The 20,488-nt window shown below is 30.0% G+C and overlaps 1 protein-coding gene across 2 annotated transcripts in view; it reads left to right on the forward strand.

Annotated features, from left to right (window-relative positions):
- The first annotated feature begins 10,686 nt into the window (after window positions 1-10,686).
- Window positions 10,687-20,488, forward strand: part of LOC145182222 (medium-chain specific acyl-CoA dehydrogenase, mitochondrial-like) — a 38,369-nt gene continuing 28,567 nt past the window's right edge. For both annotated transcript variants that reach the window (XR_016446784.1, XM_090071204.1), the window contains exons 1-5: window positions 10,687-10,844; window positions 11,222-11,252; window positions 11,436-11,533; window positions 15,457-15,526; window positions 19,760-19,860. Coding sequence is in view for 1 of the 2 variants with exons in the window: in XM_090071204.1 (XP_089927330.1) it covers window positions 10,788-10,844; window positions 11,222-11,252; window positions 11,436-11,533; window positions 15,457-15,526; window positions 19,760-19,860 (357 nt within the window). In the remaining variant the exon portion in view is untranslated. The remainder of the gene's footprint in view (window positions 10,845-11,221; window positions 11,253-11,435; window positions 11,534-15,456; window positions 15,527-19,759; window positions 19,861-20,488) is intronic.

The following is a 20,488-nucleotide window of genomic DNA, read 5'->3' on the forward strand; positions in this document are numbered from 1 at the left end:
CACGAAAAGTATTACGCCAGGTACATTAGACCGAATGTACAAAGTGGAGGAGGCTCGATAGGAATCTGGTCATGTTTCAATTACAAAGGTGTTGGTATGTGCAAAACATACACCGGAAGAATCAACTCCACAATATACGTAGAAGTACTGGAAAACAAACTCCACCAATTGACCTGTTTATGCTCAATGATAAACTATGGAAACTTCAACAAGAAGGCGCTACTGCACATACTGCATTCTATACAAAGAAGTGGTTCAACGATAATAATATCAAGACAACACCGTGGCCTCCATACTCACCTGATTTGAACCCAATTGAAAACATTTGGGCTTGGATTGACCGTGAATTGGCAAAGGTTCAAATTTCCACATTGGCAAGCTGAAGGACATCCTTAAGGAGACCGGTATAGGGTCCCAGAAGCGATGAGCAAAAATCTTGTTAAGTCTATGCCTAGAAGAGTTCTTAGTTGTATTAAAGCAAAAGGCGGATACACAAAATAGTGATTGGTTCATAAATTACGCCTCCTATATATATATATATATATATATATATATATATATATATATATATATATATATATATATATATATATATATATATATATATATATATATATATATATATATATATATATATATACACACATTTTTTGTAGAACTTAATTGTGCGTCTTTATTGTGTATTTTCTTTACTTTAAACTGCTGTGCACCTCAACAAAGCCATAAAATCGACTAATACTGACATTGAAGACGTTATAAAACAATGGTTAAGGTATCCATGCGATCGTGATGGCGGTAGGAAGGGGGGAAACATAAATAAATTAAGGAAAATAATCCATGATGAACATCAAAGCAATGAATTTTATGAGAGGAGTGATATTTAATTTGTATTCTTCTTTTGAATAATATAATCTATACCATGTTAAATTCTGGATTCTTTTTGTATTCTTGTTAGAAAAGTTGCCATTGTTCGAAGGTCTTTAAGTTTGACAAATGTTTTATAAGTATCTATTTAAGAATTAAGAATAATGATTCTTCCCGGGAATTTGTTCCGGGAAATTTTTTTCGGGATCCCGGGATTTTTGTACACACATTTTTTAACTTTCCCGCCAAAGTCAGAATTTTTTATTTTCCGGATCATAAGAAATATTGCTTATTTATATTGTTTACATATTGAAATTTATCGCAGCGCATTGGGAATTTTTAAAAAAATGTCCTTAAATCTTAAAACTTCGAAGGTTTGGAGTTATTTTGATCTTAAAAAAGCAGACGAGGCACAATGCAAACATTGTCCAAAAATATTACTATGCAAAGGTGGTTCCACTGTTGGATTGAAGAGGCATTTAGAAAAAATCCATAATATTATTTTAAATAAAGAAGAAGAACCATCAACTAAAAAACGTTGTGTTCAATTAACAATTGATTCCATGACAAAAAAAGTTTCATTGGGAGAACGATTGGCTCGTTTTGCTGCGATTGATGGTTTTTCTATTAAGGCAATAACTGAATCGGATCAAATTCGTGAGTTGCTTCGTGATAAAGGCTTCACTCTTCCTAAATCGAAAACAGATGTCATGAATCTTATATATATATATTATTTGGAAATAGTCGAAGAAAATAAAAAAAAGATACTCGAAATAAAAGAAAAAAATGCAAGTTTAGTATAGATTTGGATGAATATTCAAAACATGGCAGAAGATTTATGAATATAAATCTTCACTTTAATGAAGGCTTTATTAATCTTGGATTAGAGCGAATGTTAGGATCGCACAATTCAAATGATTGCCTAGAACTACTCATCAAAAAATTAAACATGTTTAATGTAAGTCTTACAAATGATGTAGTTTGCATAGCAACTGATGGTGCTTCTGTTATGGAAAAATTAGGATATACTTCGCCTTCTGAATATCAACTTTGTTTTGCACACGTAATACATTTAGCCGTTGTTGATGTAATATATAAAAAAAAAGGTAAAAATAATAATCAAAGTACTAATGACAAATATATTGAAGATGATGTCTTTGATGATGACGATGATTATGATGAGGAGGAGGATCAGCAAAATGAAATTAGTGACCAAGTTCCTGATCTTGTTCCTGAGCTTCATAAAGTTCTTGTTAAAGTTAGAAAAATAGTTGTAACTTTTAAAAGATCTCCTTTAAAAATGGATTCTTTAAAGCGTTATTCTAAAAATGAATTTGGATAAGAGCTAGTGCTAATTTTGGATTCAAAAACTCGTTGGAATTCAATGTTGACCATTATTCAAAGATTTATTAAAGTTAAAAAAGCAGTTTTTAAATCTCTCGTGGATTTCAGTTTAGAAAACCTAATGTTGTCTGATGATGAACTTAAGTCTGGAACTTATTGTCTTAGGTTCTGAAATGATTTGCAGAAGTGAAGCAACTTTATTAACAGCTGATGACACATTAAAATTTATGGTTAAAGAACTTGATGTTCAAGATTGCTACCTAGCAAAAGATCTTAAAAATGCTTTAATTGAAAGAATATGTCAAAGAAGAAAAAAAGATCTTGTTGGTTTACTAAAATTTTTAGATAATCCACAATCTTCAAAAAGTGATATGGATGATGACTTATTTAGCATGCCATCTAAAGCAGTTATGATAAATTTAGCGATTGAAATAGCTGGTCGACTTTTTCCCATAATTGAAAATATAGCAAAAGAAAAAGATAGCGATAGAAAACTTAACAATAGTATTATTGATATAAATCAGTTATCTGAATATATGGCTGCCAGATTAGAAAAATTTGTAAAAAAAAAAGATGTTTTTGAAGTCAAGTGCAATAAATCAATTATGCGTCAAGAATTCAATCTGTTTGAAGCTACTAATAAAAGATCGCATAACTTAGATATGCTTTATAATGCGCTTTTAACTATTCTTCCTTCCAGTGTAGAGGCTGAAAGGGTGTTTAGTTCAACTGGATTTTTTTTTACCAACTATAGAACTAGATTGATCGACATTCATCTCGATGCACTGGTTTTTCTCAGAAGTCACTTTAAAGTTGTAAACAGTTACAAAAAATAAATAGAAAAATAGAAAAGTGTATTTAGTTATTTATATTTTCTCTGATGAAGATTTTCCCGGGATCCCGGGAACAATGTAAATAATTCCCGCTATCCCGGGAATGGAAAAAGTCCGGGAAATCGCAATCTTTAATTAAGAATCTATTTAAAAGACAAAATTTGGCCCATTTTATGTTGATAAAACGTTTTGTTAACACAAAATATAACGTTGAATCAACGTAGAATATAAAATTGCACCAACGTGAAATATTACACTTCGCCAACAAAAATACAACGTTGCACCAACGTTGGTTTGTTGTTGTTGGTGACGTCGCTTTTGTAACCAAAATGATATAAAAACAACGTTGACAACTGACGTTTTGCCAACGTAAACTCGCAAAATTGTTTTAACGTTTTATTTACGTATGTGTGCTAGCTGGGGACATCATCTACAATATGTTCTTATTATCACTTATCCCAGGTCTACATGACTGGATGGCTCACGTTGGTCACCTATATGCGATCTATATATCGCAGATATTTATTAAATATATCTTAAAAATTTTAAAGTTTAATTTAACAAAGAATTTAAATCAACTTTTGTTATCTTACATTTCATGAAGTCAAAAAATTTTATAAATAGATTAAATTGAATTATAATTTTTATTTCCGTCATTTTTATACTTGGATTTTACTGACACTCAATATTTTAAGTTCACTATAACGGTTCTGTTAGCAAAATAAATAATTTACTGGTGGTATTTACCGCTAGTAAAATATCAACTTTAGTTGGTGGTAATTTTTTACTTACATTTTAAAGCCACTTTAGCAAAATATCAACTTTAGGTGGCGGTATTTTACGTCATAAATTTTACCGCCATTGTAGCAAATTTTGAAGTTAAGTGCGGCGGTATTTACCGCCACTTTAGCAACACGCTTTTCCAATACTCTATTGCAGGACGTAGCAAATGACATTTTAAACTACCTTACCGATAAAAACATATTCAATGGTGAGAAATGCGAAAAATCGACCATGACTATAAAGGATGCAGAAATGAAGTTTGCAATATTTAGCTGCTTATATTATTCACTAACTGTTCAATAAGTTACACTATTCAAAAAACTTATTCTTTTTATAGCATTCAATAATGTTCTTTACTTCTAGCATGTAAAGTAGAACTTGACACTATACAATGCTCATGATGGAGATGGTTTATGGAGAGTGAATTCTAAAATGATTGATATACTCGTACAATGTGAACTATTATTTAGAAAAAAAACTTCAACATTTATCAGTGTTTTCTGTAAATGATTTTGCAAAAGAAATTCTTACAAACATAACTGTTACATCTAATTTTAACGATGTTTGTATATCAACTAATACTTCTGTTACAAACAAAATCAAAACAAAAGTGCTTGAGCAACAAACTTGTGTAAACTAAAATGTTTTTTTATAAATATTGTTGTTTTGCATGGCATACCTTTTTCTTTTATATTGTTTAATACTAAATAACTAGTTATACATACATACATACATACATACATACATACATACATACATACATACATACATACATACATACATACATACATACATACATACATACATACATACATACATACATACATACATACATACATACATACATACATACATACATACATACATACATACATACATACATACATACATACATACATACATACATACATACATACATACATACATACATACATACATACATACATACATACATACATACATACATACATACATACATACATACATACATACATACATACATACATACATACATACATACATACATACATACATACATACATACATACATACATACATACATACATAATATATAAGGAAAAGCGGGTTCTGGCGCATTGACCCATTCCCATACTTAAGGATGCATAAAAAATGGTGAACACTTCATATCATGACAAAACCAATACAGTCGTCTTTAAAAACCAAGAAGAAGTATAAAAATAATCATGTTATTTATATACCAGTTCTTCAAGATGTTTATTGCCTTGTTTTGTAGTGTCCGATGGCAAGGGTGTGAATTCCGTCATCTAAGATAATTCTTTTGTCGTCGTTAGCGCTGAGAGCCACTTTGTTGATTTCTTCGGTGTAAATGTCATGGTCATGTGATCGTATAACGTTCATGGTTGCAAGTTGTTCATTTCCGTTCATTAAGCAGTCACCACAAGGTATTGATAACTTCTTGAAAGTCATCCCCTTCCTGTAATTTTTTCAAGACGTAAAAGCACAAATGGCCACAATAAGAAGTGTTACCAAATTGTACTCTTTCACTGTTATAATAAACTGGACTTTTCAAGTAGTCGACCAGCTCAACAAGAGGAGGCTGAGCGTAAGAATCAAAACTATACTTTTTGTCACCGTCTTTATACCAGCACACCCAATGAAACCCACCAGTGCTTGAATCTCCCGTATTTACAATTCCACATTCTTTTTTCATTGTCTTTTTTGGTAACTCATCCCTCACAAAAACACCTCGAAAGTTTTTTGATTTTAACTGTTTAGCAGACTTTATCAATTGAAATTTAGTTAAAGCTTCATTAGGTAAAACAATTCCTTCTACGTCAATCCATTGAAAGTTGATCATTTTTTTAATTTCTTAAAAAGTTTATCCGAATTTTTTTAACAAGCGATTTTTCATAGAATAGCGCCTAAAAAGGGTATACTATTAAAGGGTGAGTTAGGTCCGAGTAATAAACCAGCTCCAACAGATTGATAACCTTTTCCAGTTTTAATGAAGAGTCCTTCACCAATAGTAGGTTTTACCCAAGGTCTTAAAAAGACTCCTGATCCCGCAGCAGTCATTTTCATTCCATTTCCATTCTTTTTCAAGTAAACGATTCCTCTTCCTGCAATTTTGTCAACCATAGCAGAGCCAGCAGAAGAGCCTACACCTGCTAGCAATCCGGTGGCTAGAGCAGGAACTACTCTTGTGGTAAGAGTGCTACCTAACATACCTAATAAAGGTAGAAGAGCTCCGATGAATCCGCCTTCAATGGTTGAGTTGTATGCAATTTGTCTTTTGCTCAATTTAAGAGTGACTCCTTTACCAGCTTCATACGCTTTTCTAATTTTGTTCAATTGCGAATTAGTGATAGCGAGAACATGTTTACCGTTCAAGTCTTGATGAGAAAGCTTAATGCTAGTATCGGTTTTATCATGCATAGCTTTTTTAATTTTATCAGATTGGCTCTGCGAGATATTAATTTTGATATTTTGATAATTGCTCATTTTTTATGTATTAAAAATTATTTATTTCACTTCTCGAATATGATATCGCATTGTAATATCCTCTCCACGAAAATCAACCAAATCTCCATTCTGATCAATGATGCGAGTAACCATTGTTGAAATTTCAAACAGTTTAACAGGAAGATAAATCAAATGCATTGGTCTCTCGATGATTTTATAGCCAGGACTAACATTTGGATAAAAGGAGTAAATGCAATTTAATTGGGTTCCATTAATATAGGATGATCCGATAACGTTGTTAACGATTCTGATGGTGTTAATGCTTGAAATTCTAACGATATGATCCGACTCGTATTCGGAATTGGAATTTAATTTTCTTTTAGTAAACCCTAAAACTGAAGAGATGCTATTCTCCACATTAAAGTCAATCAAATAATTCAAGCCAAGTTTAATGGTTGATCTTAAAGTATTAAGATTGATTCCAATTTGAAGGTTGTTTGGAGAGTAATTAATTTTATTTGCAATAATATAACTTCCACGTTGAGCTGTTTTTATTGTGTTTAAAATAGACTTTTGCAAATACTCATTGATGCCTTTAATCTCATAGTTTCCTAATGGAATGATAATGTTCTCCCAATGGAATGATAATGTTCTCCCAACTAGATTTTTATTAGAAAATTATATATTTATCGATATTTGAACTCAAGATATAAAACTTGATTATCATCAGTTTCTTAATTTTCATATCACCATTCCTTAATTCCGCCGCCATCTTGGGAGGCCAAAACTGGCTTCTAAAAATTTTCCGTATACGCTATCCAGTTATATTTTGAGATCAGTGCTCTTCATGTGTTGTAAACTCGATCATTTCAGTCCGCGTAGAATTACAGCGCCTAAAGCAGCGAACAGTTTTTTGACTAAATCCTTCTTTAAATCCTCCAATTGAATTTGCTGTTAAAGAATCCCCAGAAAAGTATAAAATCTCAGCTGTAACTGTCATTAACTTTCCAGCAATACTTATTTTTACGCCTGTATTTAACAATTGTATTGTTTCTTTAAAATCTTTAAGTAAAGAAGAAAAATGAATGAAATTCTTAGTAAGCTTACTAAATGTAAAACCAATGGGAAAATAGATGATGTTCTACCTCTATAATTTCCAGGAATGTTAAGAATTTGAAAGTGCATAACCCAAAGTTTGTGTTTCGAATGGGCTTTACCAATTGGATTTTAATTGCCAATATCATCTGCATAAATAGCTAATTTAATATGATGATGATGTGTGTTTGATACCTATGTAAAATCTTTAATCTCAGGTGATTGTAATAAAAATTCTAGCATCATCATAAATGGAGCAACTGATCCTTTACCAACAATCTTTATAGTAGGCATAGAAAATACATGTTTAAAATATTTTTCACGAAAATATTGCGATGATAATTTTTTACAGGAATAATTTAGTTTTTTTACATCATAAATTGGGTCCGTAAGTAGCTCTTTTAAAGTTGAAAATGTAACATCTAAAACAGTCTGAGGACATCTGTACTTAGACTGCAAATGTAAAGCTAACATACCAAGATAATCATTATTTAATTCATCAACATTGTCATACACTATTTGATCAACTATTACATTAGGTTCAGTATTACCATCAACAGTATTATTTTCTTTAGCACAATTAGCAATATGCTTTTGATTACCATATAAACTTTTAAACTTGGAAAAACAATTAATACAAAACACTGCAGCACCATTACCATGTAAATTTTAAAGATTTCTCATTAAAGTGTAAGTATTTGAAATAAAAGGACAACTAGCACAATAAAATGTTGCCTTTCTTTTGGTTATTTGAGGTCTATTGCAGTTAGATGAGCCTGCAACTAACTCTGTACAACTCTCAGTTTCTATAGATATATTTGTTAATGATGTAGTAGAGCAAGCTGAATAATATTTTAAAGATGATTGTAATTGTGATTGATAATTAAGAGAGGGATTGAAGGAGATGTGTTGATCTGTATTGACAGCAGAATCGATTTCATTTCTTTCTGAATTGTTATATATAATTGTTATATATAAATTAAAGTTCTATTTGAAAGTTTTGATGGAAATTACTTATGTCATAAAAATGCAAAAGTAAGAAGTTATTCAATTTGTGTAATTAAATGTGAATTTAAAAAAAAATAAATTTTTTGTTGACAAAAAACTTAATAAGTCATATTTCTATTATCAAATCAAAGATAAAATCTCATAATTCAATAGAAAGAATTACTTATAGTGTAATAAATGCAAAGTATATTAAGCTATCATTCATACAGTATATGAAGCTATTATTCAAACAATGTGTTAAAAACTGACAATTTTAAAAATGATTTTTTTTCTCGGACAAAATAGTTTGATTTTAATTTTTGCATTTTTGATATCAGGGGTTTGTATACATCACTCCCTCCAGAGGGTTTCTCCGGAACATTAAATTGGGGTTACAGCCTTCTCGGGCCATATGTGCAAAGCAAAAATGAATTATTGTCAGTTTAAATAAACAGCTACCCGGAATTAAAAGCTCTAAAAACTTGTTTCACTTTTTCTTACGGAATTTTTGTAAAGTTAGACATCTAGTTAGTATCATTGGACATGGTCGTAACTTACAGCGAACACCCCTTATTATCTAGATCATATCCAAAATTCTTTACATCCAAATATTTTATAACAAAAAGTTGAAATTATTTGTTAACAAGTTAGCAATTTATGTCAACTTTGGGTTAGTAAACAAAAGTTTAATAGAGTTTATTCGCTTTATCAGTCGAGTAAACAAAATTACTTTGTTCTTTACGACATTCTAAGTAAAGACCTAATTTCCATGTTCCAAGTGAAGTATTAAAAATTTTACTAATTCAATTCTTCACTTAGATTTAGGATTAAATCTTTACGTCCTAATTATATATATTTGGTCTAGGAATTAATTCGTGCGGTTTGACAAGGGATTACGAAACTAGCTTATTGTCTCAGCGTTTCGTTTAGCCACGCATGCGTGCGAAGATCACTGTTATTGCGCATCATTTTCATTATAAATCTTTGATTTAAGCGTAAACAACACTATTTTTAATTTAACTGATAATGTCGATTTTTGTTCCTGATAAAGTGTTTTTGCGGGGGATTCTTCTTCATTACTTTAACATGAAGAAAAGTGCTACCGAAAGTCATCGTATTTTGGTTGAAGTTTATGGTGACCATGCTCTAGCTGAGCGAACGTGTCAGAAGTGGTTTGCACGGTTTAAAAGTGGTGATTTTTGTTTGGAAGACCAAGAGCGACCAGGACAGCCGAAAAAATTTGAAGGTGCAGAATTGGCAGCATTGCTCAATCAGGATTCTTGTCAAACGCAAGAGGACCTTGCAAAATCGTTAGGAGTTGAACAATCAACAGTTTCCAGACGCCTCAAAGTCATGGGTATGATTCAAAAAATGTCTCATTGGGTTCCACATGAATTGAAAGACAGAGACGTGGAAAGAAGAAAGACCATTTGTGAATTGCTGCTTGAAAGACAGAAAAGAAAGGGATTTTTGCATCGAATCGTTACTGGTGATGAGAAATGGATTTATTACGAGAATCCTAAACGAAAAAAGGCCTGGGTAAAGCCAGGTGAACCAAGTCCATCACAACCCAAACGGAATATTCACTGTGCTAAGGTTATGCTGTGTATATGGTGGGATATGAAAGGTGTGGTGTACCATGAGCTTCTGACACCTGGTGAAACAATTAATGGAGAACGTTATCGACGACAATTAACGCATTTGAAGCAAGCTCTGGTCATAAAACGACCAGATTGGGGTAACAGACATGATAAACTCTATTTTCAGCATGATAACGCTCGACCACATGTCGCAAAACCTGTCAAAAACTATTTGGAAAATGTCGGATGGGAAGTGTTACCCCACCCGCCGTATTCTCCGGACATTGCTCCTTCTGACTACTACTTGTTCGATTGCATGAATAACGATTTGATTGGACAGCGCTTCACTTCTTCAAAAAATATCGAAAAATGGGTCTCTGATTGGATCACTTCTAAGGATGAAGCATTTTTTCGACACGGAATTCGTAAATTGCCGGAAAGATGGGCAAAAGTAGTGACTAGCGATGGACACTATTTTCATTAATGTATTCATCCATTTAGTTTTTGAAATAAACCTTCAATTTTCAATTAAAAACCGCACGAATTAATTCTTAGACCAAATATATAAATATATATATATATATATATATATATATATATATATATATATATATATATATATATATATATATATATATATATATATATATATATATTATTTCTCTAATTGCTATCACTGCCATTGTAATGGGTATGGTTATTATTAGTTTTTTTTATTCTAGCCCTTTCAAATTGATGGCCTTTTTAAAATTTAAGTATGGTAAGTTCATTTTACATGTGCTTAAAACTAATGCTGTAATGTAAATGTCTTTTTTATCTTTTAAATCAGCATCCTAAAAAATCTGAGTACCTCATAATGTTGTTCAATTTAAAAACATCATCATGCAATAGTATCAAGATGATTTTTACTCAGGTAAGGCTATGTTCTAAAATAGAACAAATATTACTTTACTAATTTTTAGCAGTTTGAGTAGTTTTAATTATTTAATAACCTCCAAACTTGAAAAAATAACTTTTAAAGTTAAGTTTTTGCTCAAAGTTTTAAAAAAAAAAATAAGAATTTATCAAATTTTTAGTTTTTAAACTTTTAAGCTTATTTTTTAAACCATGAAAATTCACAATATTTTTAACATTTCTGTAATTACAATAGATAAGTGTAAGCAGTAAATAACTGCTACATTCCAACTTTAAAAAAGTGTTTTTTGTATATGCAATACAGATGGTATGATTTGTTTATATTATGCTATATAATCACTTTTTACCATTTTATTGATTTTTTTTTCTATTTAGGCACATCGTACTTTAGCTGGTTTATGCTTTGGTAGGTATACTCTTCTATAAATATGTAATATATATATATATATATATATATATATATATATATATATATATATATATATATATATATATATATATATATATATATATATATATATATATATATATATATATATATATAAAAAGCATAAATACCTTAAATTTGTATTATCATTATTAACAACAGAGCTGAATGATGAACAAAAGGCAATTGAGCAACTTGCACGAAAATTTACTTTGGAAGAAATTATTCCAACAGCAGCTCACTATGATAGATCAGGCGAAGTACCATTTTACTTTGTTAATTAAAGTATTTTTTTGTTATTGTAAGAAATTTAAAAGTAAGCATGACACTTAAGTTGAAATATTCCTTTTAAAACTAATAAAAATCAATGATAAAGTATTTTAAATAACAGAAAGTATATTAAAATGATATTAATTTATAAAGGAGTTTAAAATTTAAATTCTTCTAAATTCCTCTGGGGTAGTAATAGGAATGTGAAATCTGAAGTACAATCTGTTTAATTGGAATCAAAAATCAACAAAATAAAATTTCTTTATAATTTTTTTTTGTTGATTTTTGATTCCAATTTTCCAAGAAAGAGAAAAACTGCTATACAAGATCAAAGTACTGTACCTGGAAGCTAAAACCACTAGGAGTGTCACTTTTGAAATAATGTCAAAAAGAGATAAGAAAAGATTATAAAAAACCAGAAAGTTTCTCTCCGACATTTATTGTATAGTAGTTTTGAAGAGTTTCTGGTAAAAACTTACGTAATATACACTTAACTGCAAAATTAATACATCACATTTCAATTTATTTTAATTTTTGTCAATATTATCATATATTTTGACAAACATATTAAGAATAGAACACATGAACGCAATTATTTTAATGATAATAATAAAATTGACTTTGAGGGTGGTGAAAGAAAAAACTAAAACCAAAAATATGGTCTGTTTAAAAAAATAAGGTAAAATGATTATTATTGTTGTGCACACTAAATACAGCTTAAATTGAAACACTTTTGACTTATCAATAACTAGTGTTACCACCTCTTGAAGCTATTACAGCCTGACAGTGCCGTGGCATACTTTCAATTAGAGATATAATCATTTCTTACTTACAAGGCAAAACCTTGACTCATCTGTAAATAAGACCTGTCCCCAATCATGTATTTCCAAATTCATATGCCTCCTTGCAAAACCCAGTCTTTTTCTTCAGTGGTCTACAGACAGTCTGGGACCAGTAGCTGCTGCTTAAGGTCATAAATTTAAGGCACAAAGTCTTCTTCTTATGGTACCTTGACTAACAGCAGTTCCATGAACCTCAGCAAGTTGTATTTGGAAACTTCAAGCAGCAGTGAACCCTTCTTTCAGCGTTCGAATCATTAAAAATTGGTCCTCCACGGCATTGGTAGCTCGTGGTCTGCCTTGGCCAAGTCTTCTAGTGGGATCATTGGTCTCTACAAACCTTTGTAGAACCCAAATCTTTTAGCAAGTTTGCAATTCGTTAATTCTTCATTGGACAAAGAAACAATTTTGACATATTCATCATGACTTAAATTTTGTCTAGAACACTTATCTTTTCTACTGTTAAAACAGAAGTGAGGTTTAATTACAGCAAAACATGCTACTTATAAAAAGCTGCTACAATTTCAAAATCAAATAAGGGAAAGGGAATAAAATTTAGAAAAGGTGTAACAATAAAAATTATCATCTTTGTAATTGATAAATCTGGAAAATAATAATATTTTTCAAAACAAGTCGGAATTTATAAGTGGTGCATTAATTTTGTGGTTAAGTATATATTAATATTTAGGTCTTGCTCAATGCTATTGGATTTTTTTATAATTCTGTAATTTTTGTACTGACATTGTGTTAAGGCATTGATATCTAACAGAATCAACAAATTTTTTTAAGTCAAATTACATATAATTAACAATTATGCATTTGCTACACTAAATTTTTAAAATTCACTATGCCAATTAAATTGTATGATTGAATGATTGTTGGCACATTTCAGTACAAAATAGTATTTACATTGTCATATTTCTTAATATCTAGATTACGGATGTATCTTTGTCACTGATGGTGTCAGTTAATTTTGATTGTTTTATAACTCCAGCTTTTAATTGCACCTTTTTTCTGCAGTTTTTAACAACTTGTAGCAAGTATTATTCAGGTTATTTAATGTAGATTACTGAAAAATTTTTTCAAAATGACCCCATGCTCTGCAATATTATCTATGAATATCCAAGATCAATAAAACAACTGGGTCAAACAACTGGTTCAAAAAGGTGCTTCTGAATATTTCTGATATCTTGCACCTCAAATATTGTTGGTACATTGTTAAAAAATGGATTCCAAAAATATTCGAACTAATGTCAGTTGCTTGGCAAGTAAATGGGTTTGAATGTAAACCTGGTTTCTTTAAAAGTCCTGGTTTTTGTTTTATTTTTTATCACAGAATTATGAAACTATCCATTTAAAATTGTTTATCAAAGGAGAATTTAAAAATCTCAACATAAAAAATAGTAAACTTATAGGAAGTTTGTCTAAAAATCATTTGCTTGTTTGTGATAACTTTAACAATTGAAATTAATCTACTTTTTTTTTTTTTTACAAATAACAAATAAACATTATGCTACATTAAAATTTAAACTTAAAAAAAAAAATAGTAATAAATTTAAGAAACAACAATTCATCTATTTAGGTTCTAAATTTTCTGAGATTAGTATATCATTTTATATAAATATGCCTTTTAATGAAAATTACAGTAATCTCAATGTCCCTATAGTAAATAAACATTTCTGTTGGTGTAATCTAAATTTCAGGTAATATTACTTGTAGGGCAATTGTATTTTCAGTTGTGGAAACCTAAATGTATATCAACAGCTTCAGGCTGTTATATATATCCAGAAATTAATTTCACATATTCTCATTTAGTTTGAAAAGTACAGTATCAAATTTTGCTCACAGAAAACATAGCAAAACCTGCATGCTACCATGCCAAGCACCAAAAATACCATCATCACAGTATGTTAGGGTGGTCTATAGGTCTATGGAAAAAGTTTAATATTATTGCAAGTTGAAAGGCTTCAAGTGAATTTGCTCAATTATTAATGCTGTAGTTTAGTTATTTTACTTCTTTCAGTGTTCACTGGTTTGCAATCATGAGTGAAAAAAAGTTTTAATCTTGTATGTTTACTTTTAGGACTATCAAAATTCAAGTAAATGTGTAAATTTACACATTTTTAGAGGACTTTGAATTAAAGCAAGTTCTTACAGATATATTAAATCTTTATATTACAGTATCTGATATTTAATTGCAAGAAACAAGTGAACTCAAATAATATTTAAAGTACCCATACATTCTAATAAAAAATTTTCAGGCAGCTGAGTTGACACCAAGGTCATTTTCTAAGAAATGAAAAACTATTAATTATAAAATATCACAAAATGGTGGCTTTGTTGCTGATGATATTAGAAAGTCTATGCAGAAAAAAGAGCCTAAGATAATTAACAATAATATGTTATTTGATGCATTTCATTTAAATTTAATGAACAAGACACTTCACTCTCGAACAGTGTGAGAGCAAAATCAGTCTTATTTGATAATGGTGAGCCAATCAAAATGTTAAAAGAAAATTTTTGAGAAAAGAAAGTGGCTCTAGTTCTGTTCTTCAAGGCTCTTCTTCTGATGGAGAAATGACCTATGATAAAATGTTGAAGAAAAATCATATGAAGAAAATTCAAAATGACTTCATTTGAATGAAGATGTAAATGATGACAGAAATAAGTTTATGCTTCCAAAAGTTACCTGACAAAATTAATCATTTCATAAAAGCTTTATCTCAAGTTAGGAAATTTGATACAAAACTAAAAGTGAAGGGTTCCATTCCAAAGCATACTGAAATAATTTAAGATGCAGCCAGGACATTGCCACCAACATAAATCAGTTTAGAATTTAAAGTTAGTTTTAAAATTATTGAGTTGTAAGCTTGTTTACATTCAGTTTATTTTATTGTGACTTATAATAATGTAATTCAGAATAAATTGAATTGATTATTTAGAGTTATCTGAAAAAATAATTTTTGATATTATAAACAATGAATAAAAGATAATAAAGCTGTTTAATGTTAAATATAAATTTTTATTGTTCTTTTTTTTTTTACTAACTGAGTATTGTTTATTTTTCTATTTAGTTCCCATGGAATTTATTCAAGAAGGCTCATGGACTCGGACTTCTTAATGTTGGTATTCCAGAGAAATTTGGTAAATTAATTTACTTGTAATTCTAAAAGGTTTATTTCTGTAAAAATCAACAGACAAAAGACAAACATGACATCTTAGATTTAGATAAAAATTGGTAAAGAAAATATTTTTGTTAAAGAAATAAAATACGGAAAAATATAGATAGAAAAAGTTTTTTTTTTTTTATTTTTTATAGAAGAAAAAGAACTGTTTTTAAAGAACTGTATTTAAAGAACTGTATTTAAAAAGATTTAATTCTGGATTATAAATATAAACTGTTCCCAAGTTATGACTAAACAAAAATAAAAATCTCTTTAAGATTTCAACAAATATAACTATTACAGGGTGCTGTTGTGATTTGCAAATTTTATAGAACATTTTTCAAGATGAATTTTTTTTAAACATTTTTCAAAGAACTAAAAAATTATATTTATAGAATATTAATAAAAGAAAAGTTGAAGATAAATGCTTTTCCCACCTTACCATTCAATTAGGTTTCCTTTTCTTTTGATCACTGCCTCAAGCCTAGGATGGAAGTACAGGCAGGTGCTGATTATACTGGCCAACAGAGAAATTATAACAAAAATAAAAATAGCTGAAATATACTAATTCAAGGGTGCTGAACACAAGTCTGATATTGAAAAATTTTGTTTAGCTCTAGTTTCAAAGTTATTGCTAGAAGGCTTGTCAATTGATTTCATGGTTTTTCATTGAATGTGTTGACCTCTTCTTTAATCGTGTTCTTTGTTTCATATGTTTTTCATGCAGTTAAACTGTTTTATCTGTTTGTTTTAGATTTTATTATAAAGTATATTAAAATTATTTCATTAATTTTAATCAAGCATGCCAAGAAAGTGTGTCAATAATCTGGAATTGTTCTGTTATATCTGTGGCAAAGTGACATTGTTTTCACAGAAATGTAAATGTAAATCACACCAGTGATCAAAAAAGCTTATCATTTGTACTTTGGTTGTAAGTTGGGAGATCAAGAACAACCCTGGGCTCCTTATATTTGTTTTACTTCTTGTAGTACAGAGTTTTCTAACTGGTTACATGGCAAAAGATGAGCCATGCCATTTGCTGTACCCATGATTTGGAGGGAACCAACTGATTATGTTACTAATTGTTATTTTTGCATAGTACCCTCCATAGATCATGGCATCACAAAGAAGAGGACACAATCAATACAATATCCAAATATTCCTAGTGCCTTGAGACCAGTGCCCCATGGTGAAAGTCCTCCTGTGTCAGACCCACCAACCAACATACCGACTGAGTTCAGTGATGAAGATGATGCCAATTATATGGAGAAGCTTCAGAGCCATCAACTTCGGAAAATGTAACATTTCTACCTACTGCAGTTGATGATGATCCTCATCAAATATCTCAAATGAACTTAGTGATCTGGTTTAAGATTTAGGACTATCTATCAAGGCTGAGCTATATGGATCCAGATTGCAACAGTGGAATTTTCTTCAAGATGATGTTAGAATAAGTGTATTTTGCAACAGGCACACTTAGTTTGAACCATATTTTTCAATGGCAGAGCAAGTTTTCAATTGTCATAATGTGGCTGGTTTGATGGATGAACTAAAGATTCAGTATGCTAATAAAGAATGGAGACTGTTTATAGACTCGTCGAATACAAGTCTCAAGGCTGTACTCCTATACAATAGAAACACTCTTCCATCAGTTCCCATTTGTCATGCAGCTGGATTAAAGGAAACATGACAATATGAAGCTAGTCCTAGTCAAGATCAAATATGAAGAACATCAGTGGCAGATTTGTGGTGACTTAAAAGTTATAGCACTTATTCTAGGATTGCAGCTCGGTTATATAAAGTTCTATTGCTTTCTCTGAGTGGGATAGTTGAGTGAGGCCGGATCATTACATCAAATGGGAATAGCCTAAGAGACAATCCTTAGAACCTGGTGTCAAGAATTTAATTCATGCAGCTTTTGTTGAGCGCAGTAAAATTCACCCACCACCTCTACATATAAAACTCGGCCTGATGAAAAAATTTGTAAAGGCCCTTGATCAAGATGGTACAGCATTTAAATATTTGATTTCCAAGTTCCCTAAGTTAAGCCTGGAGAAAATCAAGGCAGGTGTAATGGTGGACACTTAGTTTAAAAACACCCTTGAAGAAGATGAGTAGACTGCCTGAAAGAGTTTTAAATCGATGGTGAAGAATTTCTTGGGGAACCACAGAGCTCATAATTACCAGGAAATTATTGAGAGCCTGTTGGACTCATATCAGACACTGGGCTGCAATATGTCATTGAAAGTAGTAATTGTTTTCTGCAAATGTCTTCTTCAGACATAGTACCAGATAATGTTTTAGTAAGCTGATTTACACATCAGAGGTAACTTTTTCTTTCTCTTTGATGTAGATTGGTGGACATCTCTCCATTAGAGGCAATTATTTTTATCATCATGAAGGATTGAGGGTGCTTAGTGGAACACATAGGTGGTGCTCTGTCACCCTTCTGCACAATGAACCTGTCACTTTGCCTATTGATCACACAGTTAACACTAAAAAGTTTTTCATCTGAGAAAATTTGGACTGTTGACAAACAAGGCTTTTCAGCTGATTCAGAAGCTTCTTGATCACTCCAATCTCAAAGTTTTTAGCCTTTCTGTCAAAAGTTGACATGAAGGTTGGGGCACATTGACTTTTCCAGGTGTTTTTAGAGTTCTTCTGACTGTCATCTCATTAACATTGAACAGTTTTGCTGTCTTTCTGATGGATACAGTAGGATTCTTTTCAACATAATTTTTAAGCTTTTTGGTGAACTTTTTATTAACTTTTTTGTTCACTGGAGAGTTTATTTTGGCTCTCTCAGCACTGTCATGTTTTTTCACTTTGTAAAATGTAGTTTTAGGCACTCCAGAAATAAAAATTACTTCATGTGCAGGCAAACCTGTGTGAATCAAATTTAAAACTTCAGTTCTTTTGGCCTTCATTTTAAAATTTTTAACCAAAATATTTTTTATTCATAATTTTATTCAAATCTAACATCATTAACCAGCAAAAACAAATTGCGAAAGTATTTTATTTACATCACGAAACCTAGCCAAAAATTAGTTTGTGAACTGCTGCTGAAACCCTGTATAATGATAAGCATACTAAATGAATTTTTAGCCTTTAGTTTTTTAGTTTTTTAAAATAGTTACCTTATTCAAACTTTATATCAATTTGTTACCAGAATGGATATGGAATTTCATTTCAGTTCTAAAAGTAAATTGCATCTTAGAATTTTAAATATTAGTTAATACTATCAGTTTAACCTTGAACTTGAAAAAGAAAAGGATCTGGTATTCAGATCTCAGTAATCTTAACATGAATGCAAACTGAATGTCTTTTAAAGTTTGATACATGTTATTTATAGTGAGATATTTCTATTATTGATACATTTTAGAAAGTATTTTAGAGATCACTTTACCCATGGCTAACTTAATGTGCAACTATCTTTAAATTATATTTTTTCAGGGATTTCTGTTCTCAATATTGGTTACCTCAGTGTAGGTGCTTTCCATTGTGATAATTATTTCTCCAGACAGCTTTCTTTAAAAAATCCAGGAAATGAAATAGGTTTTTCACAATTTGCTAGTCTATGTCTAAAGTGATGCCTTCTTGTAGATTCTACACATTCTCTAGAGAGATTTTTCAATAGACTGTATTTAAAATGTTTTTCCTACTAGTCACAGAAAATCACCAAACAATGGAATAGGTGGCATTGTCAAAAAATTGATGACCCAAATAAGCTTGCAATTGCCAAGAGTTGATTAAGTTTTAAGTACTGAACATATATTTTTGTAGAAACTGTTAGGTTTGTTTATGCTTCTATCTATGATATGCAAAATTTTAAATAGCTCTTGCAATACTAGTATTGATTAATAAAAACAGTTCCATGAACATCTCTACAAAAGATACCAAAAATTTATAGGATGATGATTAAAATATAATTCTGTCCATGTCTTTCTGATTTTTAAAAAACTCTTTGAAATTTTTTTTTAATGCTAGTTAATGTAGTGAATGTTTCTCATTATTAATAAGAGTTTCTTTTAAATTTCAATAAGAACAAAAATGCAAAATTTGAAAATGAAATGTCAAAGATTTTGATACTAAAAGGTTCTTACTGCACAAAATACCAAAAAGGGATATAAAGAAGGAAATAATTTATTTTAAGTTGGAATTCTTATTAATTGTAAGTATTATAAAAATCCTGTTGAAAAATTTACATTTTTAGGTGGCCCTGGTCTCAATAACATTTGTTCCATGATAATTGAAGAGGAAATGTCATATGGTTGTAGTGGAATTAATGTTGCACTTGAGGGAAATGGACTAGCTGTGAGTTGAGTTTATAATTTTATCATAAAGATATATTTTGTTTTTTGGATTAAAAGTTGTTTGATGTTTTGTAGGAAAATAGTATTATGGTACATTAGCCAAAGCTGTGTCTTAAACATTTTGATATTTATTTAGTTTATGAGAGCTCATCCAACTGAGGTTACATATTACATTAGATGTTATAAATTATTTCCACAAAGTGATTAAATAAGTGTTGTTAAAAAATAACAATTATTAATGAAAAATCTGTAGATAAGCTATTGTAGAATATACAAGTCTTACTTCAAAATGTGTTCCATATGATTCAGTAGTGCTAGTTTATTAGCAAAATTTTTCAGTTAAAATTTTGTTTTAAAGCAAAAAAAAAAAACCCTTTATTTTTTAAAATTTAAAAATGTTTTTAAATATTTAAAAAATGTATATAAATACATAAGGATAATTTCAAGTAAAAGACTCCAGGTTTTTTAAAAATTAAATTAGTTGTCTGAGTTCTTTTAAATTTTGTAAAAAAAGTATGAAAGTTTTTTGGTCTGTCAAAAACTAAAGAAAAATATTGCTAAAGCAATCAATCAAAACAAAATGAAACAAATAAATTATTTTCATTTTTTACAGTTTGTTTTGACATATA

Source organism: Hydra viridissima, unplaced genomic scaffold (assembly GCF_058129835.1).
Source record: "Hydra viridissima isolate aposymbiotic clone 2 unplaced genomic scaffold, HvirCarnegie_v1 scaffold_14, whole genome shotgun sequence".
Classification (NCBI taxonomy): Eukaryota; Metazoa; Cnidaria; class Hydrozoa; order Anthoathecata; family Hydridae; genus Hydra; species Hydra viridissima.